The sequence below is a fragment of the Megalopta genalis genome, chromosome 3 (genome assembly GCF_051020955.1).
Source record: "Megalopta genalis isolate 19385.01 chromosome 3, iyMegGena1_principal, whole genome shotgun sequence".
Classification (NCBI taxonomy): Eukaryota; Metazoa; Arthropoda; class Insecta; order Hymenoptera; family Halictidae; genus Megalopta; species Megalopta genalis.
The window spans coordinates 17,951,753-17,967,714 of record NC_135015.1 but is presented as its reverse complement, the minus strand read 5'-3'; the positions used below and the strand labels follow the sequence as shown (position 1 = coordinate 17,967,714).

Genomic DNA, 15,962 nt, shown 5'->3' with positions numbered 1-15,962 from the left:
TCAGGAAAGTGCTCGCTGTCCTGGTCGAGCCACCTGCTGATCAGCTCGGTGGCGTTGCTGATGCTGTGCTTCGGGCTGAGCTTCTGCGCCGCGCGACACAAACCATCGAACCCTCGCACCGATCCGCTGCGCATTTGACAATCGAGATACTCCCAATCGATTGACGCGTACGCATCGCCGAAGAAGACCACACTTTCGTTCGTGACCGTCTGCTGATCCCGAGCACCGCAGACCGCGATCCCTGATTACTGGCAGGCCGGCTGCTCGGTTGCTCTCCTCGATCCTCCTTTCCTTCGTCATCGATCTCCTTTTCGTTGATCCTCCTTTCTTCTGCCATCGATCTCCCTTTTCTAGATCGTTCTTTTTTTCGGAAATCTTCTTTATCTCCTCGTTTCTTCTTCTCGTGATCTCCTTCTCTTTGATTCTGCTTTTCCTTTTCATTGATCTCCTTTTCCTAGATTTTCGTTTCTTCTTTCATTGATCTCCTTTTCCTAGATCTTCGTCTCTTCTTTCATTGATCTCCTATTCCTTGATCCTCCTTTCTTCTCCCATTGATTTTCAATTTAACCTTGATCCTCGTTTTTTCTTCTATTTTTTTCTTCTTTTCTTTGATTCTCCTTTTCCCTTTCATTGATCTCCTTTTCCTAGATCTTCGTTTCTTCTTTCATTGATCTCCTTTTTATAGATCCTCCTTTCTTCTTTCATTGATCTCCTATTCTTAGATCCTCCTTTCTTCTCCCATTGATCTCCAATTTAACTTTGATCTTCGTTTCTTCTTCCATCGATCTCCTTTTCTTCGATTTTTCTTCTCCCTTCCATCGATCCCTTTTCATTGATCCTTCTTTCTTCTTCCATTGATCTCCAATTTAACCTTGATCCTCCTTTCCTTTTCCATCGATCTTCATTTCCTAGATCCTCCTTTCCTCCTCCATCGATCTCCTTTTTGCCTTCCATCGATCTCCTTTTCATCGATCCTCCTTTCTTCTTCCATCAGCCTTCTTTTCTTGGATCCTCCTCTCTTCTTCCATCGATCGTAATTTTCTTAGATTCTGCTTTCTTCTTCCATCGATCTCCTTCCCCTCGATCCTTCTCCATTCTCCTTTAATGGACGACGAACGTTTTCGTGTGTAGCCTAGCGACGAGATCGAACGAATCTCGCGTTTCGCGAATGCAACTTCCGGCGATATCTCCCGGAATAACTATAGCAAACAGAACCATAGTTTCCCAGCCTTGGACGGTGTTCTAGATCAAGGGGTTATAGGTCAACGTTCTGCTTTCTTTCGTTGCTTCGATCCTTGACGATCGCTTTCCGTACAGCGTTGATCCGGCGACGAAATTTTCACACAAAAATGAATTCCACGAACTTTCATTAAACATCGAATACCAAATTTGAATAAACTGCGATCTTTTGCGAGAATAGGATCCTCAATTTGGTCAACAGTTGTGCCAAGGACGTTGGCTTGCTTTGCGCTCGTTTTGTATATCATAATCATGTCGTTTTCATTCTCAATTTTATTATTGTTAACTCGACGCTATCTCGACGCTAAACCGATCAAGCAACGATAGCAACCGGCGTGCAAAAAAAGGTCAAAGCAAGAAGATCGAATTTATGAAAAATTTCCCAAAGTTTTCGTTACAAAGCTCGCCCCGGTAATGCAATTTTTCCAAGCATTCTCCACGACCAAAGTGTCTACAAAGTTTGCGCAGAAACGACCATTTCGAGCGCGCTGGATTTAGCGTTGATATTATCACCGCTACGATTATTATTATTACGCTGTATCACCGTAGAAAAATGAAAAGGGCATCCGACCATTTCGTGCCAACTAAATGCAACCGAATCGAATTGAAAATACCGTATAAAAATGGAACAGGTCAATCTGGTGCCAAAATTTCGGGCCGAACTCTCCCGTCGAGTGATTCAATATTCCGCAAAAAAAGAAGAAAAGAAAAGGAAACTTAATTTCAGAGAAATCGTGGATGCCAGCACGGCATCGAGGGGTAAGCTCGAGCGAAAGACGCGCGAAACGGGGGTAGGGGGACCCTCGTAACGGTGTCTCTGCGGACCGGAAACGGTTGGGAAACTATGGCGTAATCGGTTCCGCCCATCGCGAAACGATTTCCGCTGCAATTCCGAGGCATCTTCGGTAAAGAACAAAAAAACAACAAAACGCGCGATCCTTCCCCCGGCAGCGATAATCGTCGCGATCGAACGGGAGGAACCGGGTCGAGGATAATTCGTTAACCGGCCGCGCCGAGCTTCCTCGCAGCCGCGCGAGACGCGCGCGGATCGACACGCGCCGTGTCGCTTCGAGTTGAACTCGTGCCGCGCGAAGCGTTTCGCGTTGCGAGTTTCTCGGCTCGCCGGCGAGGATAATAGATTCAATTACGAAATTGGACGTAACGCGCGTTCCCCGGGACAACAACGGCGCCGCCGATTAATTCCTATCGAGGGACTTAAACTCGCGCGGCAGCCGCCGCGTCGCTCGGCGGAAACCGAATCGCGCGCGGGGCTGCAAAACTCGAGCCTAAACGATCCGGATCGGTTCCTCTTCGCGCAAACTTCTCGGTCCCGTCTCGATCCAGGAGCCTCGGATCCTCGGATCCAGGGGGATTCGTCGCCGGCGATCGATGATCGCGCACGGAATGCCGCGAGCGCGGCGACGACCCTCGGGACCTCGTTTCCGGGACGCTGAAAGAGAGACTCGCGTCCTCGCGAAAGCAATCGCATTGTCCGGACTAAATTCCCGCTGTTCGAACAACAGCCAAGGGGTTCGTTCTGGCTCCACGCACCGCCGGTTCATCGCGGAATCGATTTCGACGCGGCGCGGCGCGGAGCGGAGCGGCGTCAACGTCGGCGTCAAGCGACATCGTCGAATTGGTCGCGGTTCGACGAGCAAGCCCCGTCGGATCGACCGCTGAAAAAGAATGTAACGCGCGAATGAGAATTCCCCGTCACGGAACCGCGCTGAAAAGATCTCCCCGCGATTGCCGTGCGCGACCTCCGCGACCTCCCGGTTTGGCTACGGTGCGTTTGGATTCGAGCGAACGATCGCGCTTGTGGACGAAAGCCCCGAAAGCTTTCGTGCCGGCTCGCGGCTTATTGTTCGCGGCTACCCGGCGAAGTAGGATTCCTTGCTTTCGATAAATCTCGTAATCGTCGCAAGCATGTTTGGTTCTTTATTTTATCGTGTTTCTTCTTCAGCTTTCATTTTCCGCGAAGGAACTCGGAACACGAGGGTGCCCGATGTGGGAGACGTTTTATTTTTTAAAGTCGTGATTCTCGATTGACAGCACTTTATCGTTAGAGCAGGCGCGCGTTTTAAGACTCAAATGAGTACTGGGAATTCTTTTCAATTGTCCGTCAATTTGCGAACGAAAGTGGACAATTTGAGATAAAAAGAGATACGATTATTTGAACCGTGTGCTTCGTTTTTTTACAGTTGTTGACAATCGACGGCTGTAAAGACGAAGCCGCAGGGCTCAAAAAATCGCATTTCCTTTTCCCAAATTGTTCATTTTTGCTAACAAGCTGAAAACAATTAGGGAGCATTTATTGTATTCATTTAGAATCTGACGGGAAACGCGGACGAAATAATTCCGCCTCTTCGCGATAAAGGAAAACGTATGCAAAATGTTAATATTAATATGATTACATGTTTTTGTTCTTTACTGTAGCAACGAGTATTCACCCGTGTATATATATAATATATAAAAATGAGTTCTAAATACGAGAACCAGTTTGGATTTTCAAGAAATTTATTTCTTTCCCCCGTTTTCACGCGTTGAATTCTGAATGAATTTCCTATTCGATCGGATATTTATTATGATAGTGTCGAAAATATAAATTTATCTGTTAGGCTCTATTTCTTATCGGTCGTCGAAATAAAATTTTACCGAACCCTGATTTAAGCTGGCACTCGTTCCGATCGTAAAGACACGTTTATGAATTATTTATCCAATATACAGGCTGTTCCATAATTATGTCAACACTTGGAAAGTGGTGATTCCTGAGGTCATTCGAAGTAACTTTTCCCTCAGCGAAAATGCAATCCGCAGCTTCGTTTACGAGTTATCAAGGAAAAACGGTGACCAATGAGAAGCGAGCTCGGCTGGCGCGAGGCGTGCCCAGTTCCGCACATTGGCTCGGCCGCCTCGCGTCAGCCGAGCTCGCCTCTCATTGGTCAGTCTTTTTCGTGAATAACTCGCGAACGAAGCCGCGGATTGCATTTTCGCTGAGGAAAAAGTTACTCCAAACGACCTCAGCTATCCTGTTAACACATTGACGGCCGCGCCGAGAACATCTCAAAATATTTCATAGAATTAAAGTATCTCAATCGATTGAATTAAACTTGCAAAGCAAAGTTAATCTCGATAAAATCAAAAAATTTGTACGCATAAGCACAGAAATTAAATATTAAATAATTTCGTCGCGCGCATATGGATAACGCGACAGTCAACGCGTTACCATAACTATGAAACACCCTGTGTCCGTTACTCGCGGCAAATATTGCAACGACGCTCGTCGAAGATCCGAACAAACGTCTCGTTGCATTCGTTGCTTTCCCAAGCTCGTATAAAAAAAAACAGCTGTTTCCGCGGTGCGAACCGAGCGAACCGCGAACCCAGCGTTGATCCAAACGCACCGCAGCCGTCATCCGTCGACGCTCCCCAAGCTCGTTCAAGATCCTTCCAGCATCGAGGAGGAGAATCCGTGAATTACCGCGAGCAAAGGAAACGGACGAGCAAAAGAAAGAAGGAGTCGCGGCGTGTTCGTATCGAGCGGATAAGACGCGCGCGTGATCCTCGGCGAAGAACGACGGCCGTGAGAGAGAGAATAATCGTCGCGAGGGCGGTTTTAATGTTCGAGTATCGATTCGCTACGTCAACGGACACGCGGGCCGAGAGAGCTGCCGCCTCGACTGTCGACTTTGACCGAGCGCGGCCCGACTCGGCCCGGCCCGGTCCGCTTTCGCGACCGCCTCGGAAGTTCTCCCGGAGGAAATCGAGTCGCGGGGACAGCCAGGATTTACCGTCGGAGATTTAAGTGACCGGCGTGTAAAAGAGGATTCACGGCGCGAAACAATCGGACCGAGGACTCGTCCGTTTCCCGGACGACCCGCTTCGAATCGTTTCGGGTCCCGCGGACCCGCGATTTTTTGGTCGTCTCGGCGCCGCGCCGGGGTCGTTCACGGTTCTTCCGCGTGCTCGGCGCACGTAAACGCCGTTCCCCCCTCGAAAATTATTACGATCGACTTTCCGCCCGCGAACGTTCCGCCGAGTTTCCCCTCGCCGCGCCCCGGCCCGGCCCGGCCCGTTTTTCCGTGCCCCCGGAAAATGTTTTGCCGTCGAACGAAAATCGATCGGCCCATTCCGCCGCTTCGTCCCCACGTAGGCGAACTTCCGGAACTCGATTTTACCAGTCTCGTCGTCTTCTTCGGTTTTTCTTTCCGCGGCCACCAACCCTGCCCGTCCCCCGATCCTCGCCGATTTCCGTCGATCCGCCCCGACAAATCGCCCCGAGTTCTCGGCGAGGGCCGCGGTTAGGCGAACGTCTCAGATCCATCAAATCACGCGGGGATAGCGCACGTCCTCGGGAATTTATCACGGGAAAACGGAGATCGCGCGCCGCCGAACTTCTTCGAACGAACACCGCTCGGCCGCGATTCGATCGCGCGGACGAATCTCTTCCAGGAGGAGCGTGTTTTCGACGTCCCTGTGTTCGACGGGCACGTTGGCGCGTTGATTTAGAATCTGCGGAACGCGTCTCTTTCTAATTTCCCGCGAAATTAACCGAGCCGCTTGGCGGCGGATTGTCGCGCGCGAAAATTAGCGACGCGCGGCGAGTCGACAATCGGACAGTTTTTAGGACAGAATAACTTTGGAGATGAGAGAGAGAGAGAGAGAGAGAGACTAGTTTAATAGGCGACGTTTTCAAAAGTTTTGTGAAACATCGCGATTCGTTGGAATTCGTTGGAACGAAATAAAAAGATAAGGAACTCGGGCTTTTTAACTTCTTTTTATGTCAGCTTCGAACGGAATTTCAAAGTACGCGTTTCTCGGGTCTCCGCGGCTTGCGGTAAAAATACGCTGGAAATTTTGATCGAAGTCGGTTCGACGTTACGGTTAGACTACGATTTTTATGCGAAATATAAATGTTTATAATGCGCATCGATCGCGATGAACGGGAACTCCATAGACATTTATTCCTGTCTCGAATCATTTTAACGAGTTATAGTTAACGTGATCGAGTCGTTGAATTTTTATTAATAATATCACGGTATTGTGTTTCACCAACTCATTTTTGTTACAAACGCATAAAATCCGCGGCCTGGTTTCGAGCCGCGAACGATTAAACATCGCGAAAATCGCGGCTTTTCCACGACGTCGACACCTTCGACTCGATAACTCTAAAAAAATCTGCAGATTTTTACGTCTACCCGTGCTTTTACTTTCTAAATTTCTATATTTTCGTTATAGGTTCAGATGGAAGAAAGCTGCAAAACCGCGAGAATTTTATTTTATGTTGTCGTTTCAGACAACAGCAATTTCCGGTACGCCAACGATTTTTTAAATGTTCGTCGTAGGGGTTCGGAATAAAAAAATCGCAAAACCGCGAGTATATTATTCTTTTTCTTGTTGTTCCGGAAATAAGTATTGTATTTCAATCATTGCACACGGTAAACTAGTCCCTCAGACTCTAATCTCCGAAAAATTCGAATCATCCGGTCCAGCTTGAAAAACAGAAGCATGTACCGTTTTAAACGGTGTCCGAATGTTAACACGAACGATCGTACATTGTCTCTATTATTGTCCACTCAAGACCGGACGTGTTGTCAATATTTCAAATAACTGGAAACCGAATGTCAATAACACACGAAGCAGACGCAGTTCGCCAATATATCGGCAATGTCGCGTCTAGAATTCATTGTACGGGTAGGAGACAATAAAAACTTTTATTTCCGCCCGCGGTCGTGATAGATTCCCGAAATCGTCTACGCGATTTCATCGGAGGACATTCTACGTATCCGTTTCGTGGATCCGTTTGGATCTAACAAGGCGATACGGTGATTTCTCCCACGTTGTCCCTCGGCTTGGAAACGAAAGCGAAAAAACTTCGGAAGAGCAGATGCATTAATTTCTCCTGGAAATGTGCCTGTGTGTAAAGGGAATCGAGAAGTCCGCCATCTTTCTGTCGCATCGTGGTGCTTCTATTTGCACTAATTTTTCCCGAAAATGTTCGGAAATCGGAATTGGAAGCGGCATTTCCGAGAATACCGAGTCACGATTTTTCGAGCTTCGCGGCTCGTTTTTATACAAACTCGGGGCAGTCGGCGAGAAAAGTCCGCGGCCTGTCCGCGCGACATTAATATGAATCTACACGGTGTCTTAAAATTATGGCACTTCCGGGAAATGAGGGGTTCCCGAGGTTATTTGAAGTAATTTTTCCCTCGGCGAAATTGCAATCCGCGGCTTCGTTTACGAGTTATTAGCGAAAAAACAGTGACCAATGAGAGGACTAGTACAGGGAAATTCACGGCGACCCGAAATTTGGCATTTCCGGGAGAAATTACTCATTTTATCATTCGAGCCTCGACTCAGACCTGTTTTTTATATTCGCCGATTGCCGACGACTGTAAAAACGAGCTGCGAGGCTCGCATAATCGCATCTCCTCTCTCTAATTTATCCATTTTCGTCCCCAAGCCGAGCAGCAATGCGGGAGAAAGGCAATTCGGAGGCCACGTGACACGATTCCAAGGCAATTCGAAAACCACCCTTAGCATCGACGTAGCAATAAATTACATAGGCGTAGAACCAGCACTGGGAAATTCGCAGCAACCCGAAATTTGACATTTCCGAGTGAAATTACAGCAGTTTCACGTTGCACCGAACGGATCCTTGAAGCGGAACGCGAGGTCCGGCGGATATTTAGAAGCGAGCGGATTTCGCGCGGCGATTTTCCGCGAGGCCGAAGAAACGCGAAATCGCGATCGGTTTTTCGTCGCAGCGGCTTTCGCCGCGACGCGGAGTGCAGCGGAGGGCGAGGGGGATGCCCGAAGAATTTGTAACCGTTCTCGACCCTTCCCTCCTTATTTGCATGGAAATTGCAGCTCCCTCGAATCGCGCGAAAAAAGAATGCCGGAACGTTGCCTCGACGACGAGACTGTATCACCGCGACGCGACGCTACGGAGTTTAATAAATCAACCGGCCGGTCGTGGACCGCGATTGCGAATGTCCGCGAACGAGGGTCGAAAATGGCGCGAACGATCCAGGACCTCGCGATCGACGCGAAGCGGAGTCACCCGCGGAGATTTCAGTTTCAATTTTCGGCGTCGCGCGGATTTTGAAGACGCGTTCGCGAGGAATTCGTCCGATCGCTTTATCGTTTCCGGAGAAGTAAATACATCGTCGGCATTTCTACGTTGAACGTACTTTTTTACCCCTCGCCGTACCGTTTTCTTTGTAATCGCGATAATTAGAACTGTCTCGGCCGCAATCATTTCTTCGAAGGAAAGGAAATTTTATTTTATATTGCGCGGTGACATCTGCTCGAACAGTGACACCTGTTCAACTGCCATGGCGGTCGAAATATTTTTATGGCAGTTCCATATTTGTTATTTTGACATTTCTGGTATTTTTATAATATTGTAAATACTTCAGTCTCGAAATTCACCGACACGGACTTTGCGAACAGAATTCTTACCTCAGCAAATTGTCGTACCGCTGGGATAAACTTTTTCACCCTTTTCCACCCCTTTTCCAGAAGTTCTTTAAACGTTCACCAGTCAGACCGATCAACAGCTTTCAATTTTACTTTTAGTCTTTTCTTTTCTCTCCTTTTTTGCATCATCGTCGATCCGCAATCCAATTCTATGTTTCCAATTTTACGTACTCCGAGGGCCTCGGCTTAGTAAAATAAACACTGAAAGATAAAATTACAGGATCACTGTCGTAGAAACTGACTCCGTAAAAATTATCTATTTTCGAAGAACAAAATAATTATTAAACGATGACATAAATTTCACATGATCTGCAGCTGGGCTACTTCGAAGCCGCGCAGCCGAAATGAACAAATCGTAAAAAGGATCGTAGCGAATAATAAGCCGCGCGTTTAATTGACTGCTAGCGAATAAATTGTGCGTTACGGGGATATTCTTGAAAGCCGACTTTCAGCCGCTTTTTGCATGGAAAACGACCACGGTGCGACGACGGTCGGGTCGCGTGTCGGAGCGCAGGGGCGGATAGTCGATCGTGTCGGCCTGTTCCAGAGTGCGTTCGGGTGAAGTAGGAGCTCGCCTCCTCGAGGGGTGCCGATCAGCTCGCGGGGGTGGTGGTTCACGCGTAATTGCGGGAACGATCGGCGCAGTTGTTAACGGTATCCGTGGAAACGGGACACCTCGACACCGTCGAGTCGGTGTGTTTCTTTAGGCTAACGAACCCCGTTGAAAGCGACGCGATCTTTACGAGCGCCGGCGATAAAAGTTGCTGAACCGCGCTCGCACACCGTGTCATTTCACTTCCGTAAATCTTCAACGACTCTGTACATACTGCGTATACATATAGTACGTAAATATTCGACGTGGCATAAATGTTATCTATCATTACTATATATTTTATAATAAAAACCTGGAATAAACGAGACCAACGTGCTATTTATTTCACCCTCTCGCGGACCTAACGCGGCTTCGGACACGGTCGAACGGTGCTAAACTGTCGCGCATCGCGCACCATGGACAGAGATAGTTTTTTAAATTAGCTGTCTCTTGTTGCTATTGCAATTTTTACGGTTTAGCATCGCTGCAAATTTGCGTCGATCAATGGAAACGCTAGCATTCGCGTTCGAGCACTTCGTATGCTCGGCAGAAGGCGTTCGACTTTCAGGCTTTCAACGAAGCACTAGTATCGCAAAACTCTTTGTTATACGTTAAAATGAAATTCCTAACTAAAAGATTGTCAAATTTGATCACGCTTTAATTCGGTGGGAGGCGCCACTGGGTTAAATTCTGTGGTTATAAGAAAAAGCGCCGCGAGCCACCGTTGCAAAAGATTTAAGTTAATGCATTCATTGAACTGTAGCATATAGGATTTATGTACTTATCAGAAGAAAAACATCGTGAAAACAAATTCCGAAGCTGCAAAATCATTGCTATTATCCTAATTTGATATATCATTTTGATGGGCGATAATAATAACGCATATAAGACTGAGCTTTCGAATGTACAAAGAGAGATAACTTTAAGTAATAATTAATAACTTTGAATAATTTTTAATGACTTTAAATCATTTTGAATAGTATAAAATAATTTTTAATGGCTCTAAATAATTTTTAATAGCTTCAAATAATTTTTGATAACTTCAAAATCATTTTGAACAGTTCCAAACAATTTTTAATGATTCTAAATAATTTTTAACAGCTTCAAATAATTTTTGGTATCTTCAAAATCATTTTGAACAGCTTCAAATCATTTTTGATAACTTTAAAATCATTTTGAACAGTTCAAAATAATGTTTAATAGCTCTAAATAATTTTGAACAGCTTCAAATAATTTTCAGTAACTCCAAAACAATTTTTAACAGCTTCAAATCATTTTTGATATCTTCAAAATCATTTCGAACAGCTTCAAATAATGTTCAACGATTTTAAAACAATTCTTTAATAACGTTAAACAACTTTTAACAACTTGAACTAGCTGAAAAGGGTAATAAAGTCTAATAAACGTATAAAATCGTTTAGTCGTAACTTGCACGTAAAGGATCGAGCAAGTCACGAGCCCGATTGAAGTGAATCGAGCCAACCAGTGACAGACTAGTTTCTATCGAAAACAAAAGGATGCCCGTCGATTCGAGGCGGCCGAAACGAAAGTTGGAGCTCGGCGAATCAGCTATTCCCGTGGAAACAGGTACTGTTCCGTTTATCTATTGTCATTGAAACTCGTCGAAAGGAATCTGTGCGTTCCTTGCTTTCGATTCGAGAACTTTGTTTGCATTTATTTCAATTATTATTATTTGTTGTACACGAGTGATAAAAACCCATTAGTTTTAATAAATATATAAATTAAGTGTTATAATAATAATAACAACAACTTTATTTATAAATTTATATAGTTATTTATAATTATTTATAGGTATTTATAGTTATTTATAGTCATTTATAGTTATTTATAGTTATCTATAGTTACTTATAGTCATTTATAGTTATGTATAGTTATTTATAGGTATTTATAGTCATTTATAGGTATTTATAGTCATTTATAGTTATGTATAGTTATTTATAGTTATTTATAGTTATTTATAGTCATTTATAGTTATGTATAGTTATTTATAGTTATTTATAGTTATTTATAGTTATTTATAGTCATTTATAGTTATGTATAGTTATTTATAGTGATCTATAGTTATTTATAGTCATCTATAGTTATTTATAGTCATTTATAGTCATCTATAGTCATTTATATTCATTTATAGTCATTTATAGTCATTTATAGTTATTTATAGTCATTTATAGTCATTTATAGTTATTTATAGTCATTTATAGTCATTTATATTCATTTATAGTCATTTCTAGTTATTTATAGTCACCTATATTTATTTATAGTCATTTATAATCATTTGTAGCTATTTTTAGTTATTCAAAGTTATTTATACGCTACAAAGATAGTGAAAGAAGAAAGCAAGGATTTTTTAAAGCATCAACAATATTTTCCTCGGAGCTGCAACTACTGGAATAAGATGTACATGTAATTCTTCCCCAACGGATTAAACGGTGCTGCTGTGTTTTTGCAGCTGCAGACGTGTCTGTAATTATTTGTCGAGCCATCTCGCCAGGAACTAAAACCGAATGTACGTACCATCTACGAAGATTCCATCGAATTACGAATAGTAGCAACATCGTGTTTAATTCGAAGGGAACCGTTTCAAGAATGTACAGGTTCCCGATAATTGTAAGCAATGAGAGACCGTTCCCGGAAACAGCAGGGCGCAGCAAAACAATTCAGCACGAATGCACTCTAAATACTATGCATTGCTGCCATTCTTTTTATCGTGCAATTCGATGCACCCTGCGTTCCTGTCGTCGAATGTCTTAACGCTTTCGCTGCCAATCGAACAGCCTGGGAAATCCCATATGATCGAAGCAATTTCTCGAATGAAAGGAACACTGAAAAATTGAGCTGCTGAGTACTTTTCCAAGCTTTTTGCCATTCGTGGATTCTGGCTAAGTTGAATATTAATTACATCGAATGTCCACTGCTGAAATAAATTGCAGCACAGAAAAATATCTTGGATAAATATTGGCCAAATTGGACCGACGACAGGTCCGCGAAAAATCATCGTAGGACGATGATCTTCCCCCCAAATTAAAGCTTGAAATCTCTACTTTAAGACACTGTTTCTCGATTTCAAGTTCGACGCATCCTCGCCACGGTAATCCTCCGAATGCGAGACCATGTTCGTCGCATCGAAATGTGCCAAGTTCGGTGAAATTCGCGGACCTAGCGTAACTTTTGCCGATGATGCCGCTTGCATTCGAATAAAGCTCGATCCTTCCCCTTTAATTTAGAGAAAGCGGAGCGGAGCTGAGATCTTTTTCCGCGAAATTACAGCACTTGAAAGTAACCCTTGCGCACTCGTCATGCAACTCGGTAATTTTCAACAGGACAAACATGGCCTCGCGTTTGAAGGGTTGCAGCGACGGCGGTGCGTCCAACTAAAAATCCAGAAACGGTGTCTTAGAGTAGAGGTTTCAAGCTTTAATTTCAGGGAAAGATCGTTATCCTGCGATGATTCCACGCGGACTTATGGAAGGTCAAAGTTGGCCATTTCGTATCGAATGTTTTTCTATGCTGTGCTTTTTTCGACCGGTTTATTGACATAAACGTGCACTATTAAAAGCTAGACAATGTTGTTTTTATTAAGCAACAAATTGTTTATTAACAACAATTATTATTATTATTATTTATTATTAGCAACAATTGTTAAGCAACAAAACGTTGCTTCTGCAGTCATTTCACCCGTTTCTCGAAGATCGTCGATAAAAATTATCCAAGTCTCTTATGAAATTATCCACGCCGATGTACGGGTGACACGGGTAGATAACGGTCGAATCAAGAATCCGCTGCGCGGGCAAGAAAGCCGACGGAGAGGCGACGAGAGGCAGCGAGAAAACGGCGGCCGAGTTCGATTATCGAGATCGCGGAGCACGATCGAATTAAGAATGCGGAAGGTGGCCGTTCGAACGGAATAAGACGACGGTCTTCCCCGACCCGGACATGCCTTCATCGATCGACCCGAAGGAGAGCGGGAGAGACAAAGTCGCGGGGCATGGGGGGAGAGGAGGGGTCGGGTTTAGCTCCCCGTGGAAATGAAATTTAAAGTCACGGGAAATCCACACGAGACGTATGCAGGTTAGAGAGCGTTCCGTACCAGCCGAGCATGGGCGAGCAAGTTGTTCTCCTATCAACGATCTCTCCGCGACGGCAACGTTGACGTTCGCGACGCTATCGTAACAAGGACGTCGCACTAGCAATATTGCTCCCTGATCCATTTTTCGGCACCGTTCCCGAAGTTACTTGCGCGGAATCTGCATTTTTAATCTTCCCACTTGCACCCTTCCCGCAGCGGGTCACTTTAATATTTCGGACACCTCGAACGTTTCATCTTGTTACATTTTAATTTCACTTGTAAGTGAACGAATATACATGGTTCGGTATAATTTAAGATTGATCCTTTTTATCAGGATACTTCAAATTGTTAATGGTAATAGCGACGAAATAGACGCATGTGTTTGCAGTCGATATTATTGGATTCGAAACGAATTGTTTACCTGACTTGTAAATAAGAGTATATATGATTTTAAGCATACTCGGTTGCGTTATTAAATTATTATCATTATTATTTTTCTTGCTATTTTTATTATTTTTATTATCATTATTGTTATCATTCTTATCATTATTGTTATTATTTTTTTATCATTATTATCATGATTATTTTTCTGATTATTTTTATTATTTTTATCATCATTATTATTATCATTCTTATCATTATTTTTATTATTTTGTAATCATTATTATCATTATTATTTTCTTGTTATTTTTATTATTTTTATCATCATTATTATCATCAATCTTCTTCTTATTTTTATTATTTTTCTTATAATTATTATTATTTTTATTTTTTATTATTTTTCTTATCATCATTATTATTTTTATTATTCTTATTATCATCGTTATTATTATTTCTAATATTTTTCTTATCATCATCATTATTATCTTTATCATCATCGTTATTACTATTTCTAATATTTTTCTTGTCATCGTCATTATCATTTTTATCATTATTATCTACATTATTCTTCTTATCGCTATTATTATTATTTTTACTATTATTACCATCAGATTTTTATCCGCGACATTTCAGCCGCTGCTGGGGGTGTACTTACTTGCTCGCAGGTGCACAGGTACCGATTACCGTTACCAGTGCAGGAGCCCTTGGCCAAGGAATCGGGACGCTCTTCCTCTTTGATCCTCCTTCCCAGCTGTATCCCTCTTAAACATTTCCCTCGGCGTATCTCCGTTTATTTACGATTCTCTGTGCCGATAAAATTGAGCAGCGACTAGAGCGTGCCGCCAGGGAAAATAGAAAACCGGGGATGCTGTTCCGCGTGCGGGCGTGTCGCCGAGGTAGAAGGGTCGACTCGGGGAGAGCTGCTGCTGCTGGTGCACGGATGGAGACGTCTCATCGGCTCCCTTATGGTTTCTTTCCTAACGCGAGGCTCCGTGCTACTTTCCTATTAATCCACCAAAAACGGCAGCTTTCAACCATGATTGGCGTCGATACCGCGCTGCTTGGGTCCACCTATGAAAGTTTTTCACTCCCAGTGTCTTGCACGTATTTCGACGATTTATTTGCCATTGTTCTCTCTAAGCAGCTTTGAATTAATCTTCTAGAAAATTTAACTCTGATCTTCTCCTTCTATCTTAAAATACTAAGATATTGAAATAATTCTTTTCAAAATTACTAGTGTGTTACAAATCTTTATTGATAATTATATAATAATAAGATTATATATTATATGTGTTATTCTAGCTCTTTTCATTATTTATTGATTTATTTTTTTGTTCATAGTTAAAGGCGAATTATGCAAAATTTTACCAAATTAAAGGAGATCGTTCAAACGTGTCGAAAAAGTATGAACTTTGCATTTGTTATTATATAGCAACAATGAGTAGGTCAAATACGAACCTGTAGAAATTTTAGAAGAATTTTCCAACACTGCCATACTTTATTTTTACAACGCTATAATAATGTAATATATAAAAAATTATATATTATATATAAAAAAATTAGTACATATTAATAATTATTAAAACGTAGCAGAAATAATATAAAAAATATATATATTATATTAAATATTCATAATACATTAATAATTATTAATGTATTCTAATAATAACATAATAATATAATTATTAATGTATTCTAATAATAATATAATAATATAGTTATTAATGTATTATAATAATAATATAATAATATAATCATTAATGTATTATAATAATAATATAATAATATAATTATTAATGTATTGTAATAATAATATAATAATATAGTTATTAATGTATTATAATAATAATATAATAATATAATTATTAATGTATTACAATAATAATGTAATAATATTATAACATAATTATTAATGTATTATGAATATTTATTATTGCTACGTATGCATTAGCATCTCAACCTCATCAGACGAAGAAATACATTTTTCTCGAACTTCCAGACTCTGACAATCGAGAGACCCGCAGTCTAGCAATTATCATGGCAGTCAGTGGCAGCGATCATGCAGCCGAATTTCGGTTCAATCGTTTGCTAGTTAGAATATGATTACTAGACGAGCTCGAGCTCGTTGCGACGGAAATTCAATTTGAAGTCCTCGCCATCTGTCTGATTATAAAGCAAGAA

At 42.4% G+C, this 15,962-nt stretch overlaps 1 protein-coding gene across 1 annotated transcript in view; it reads left to right on the top strand.

Annotated features, from left to right (window-relative positions):
- The window catches only part of LOC117225013 (LHFPL tetraspan subfamily member 6 protein), a 43,920-nt gene extending 34,279 nt beyond the window's left edge, over positions 1-9,641 (top strand). The window contains exon 5 of the mRNA XM_033478295.2: positions 5-9,641. Within this exon, the coding sequence (XP_033334186.1) occupies positions 5-138 (134 nt within the window). The 3' untranslated portion in view covers positions 139-9,641. The remainder of the gene's footprint in view (positions 1-4) is intronic.
- The last annotated feature ends 6,321 nt before the right edge of the window (positions 9,642-15,962 follow it).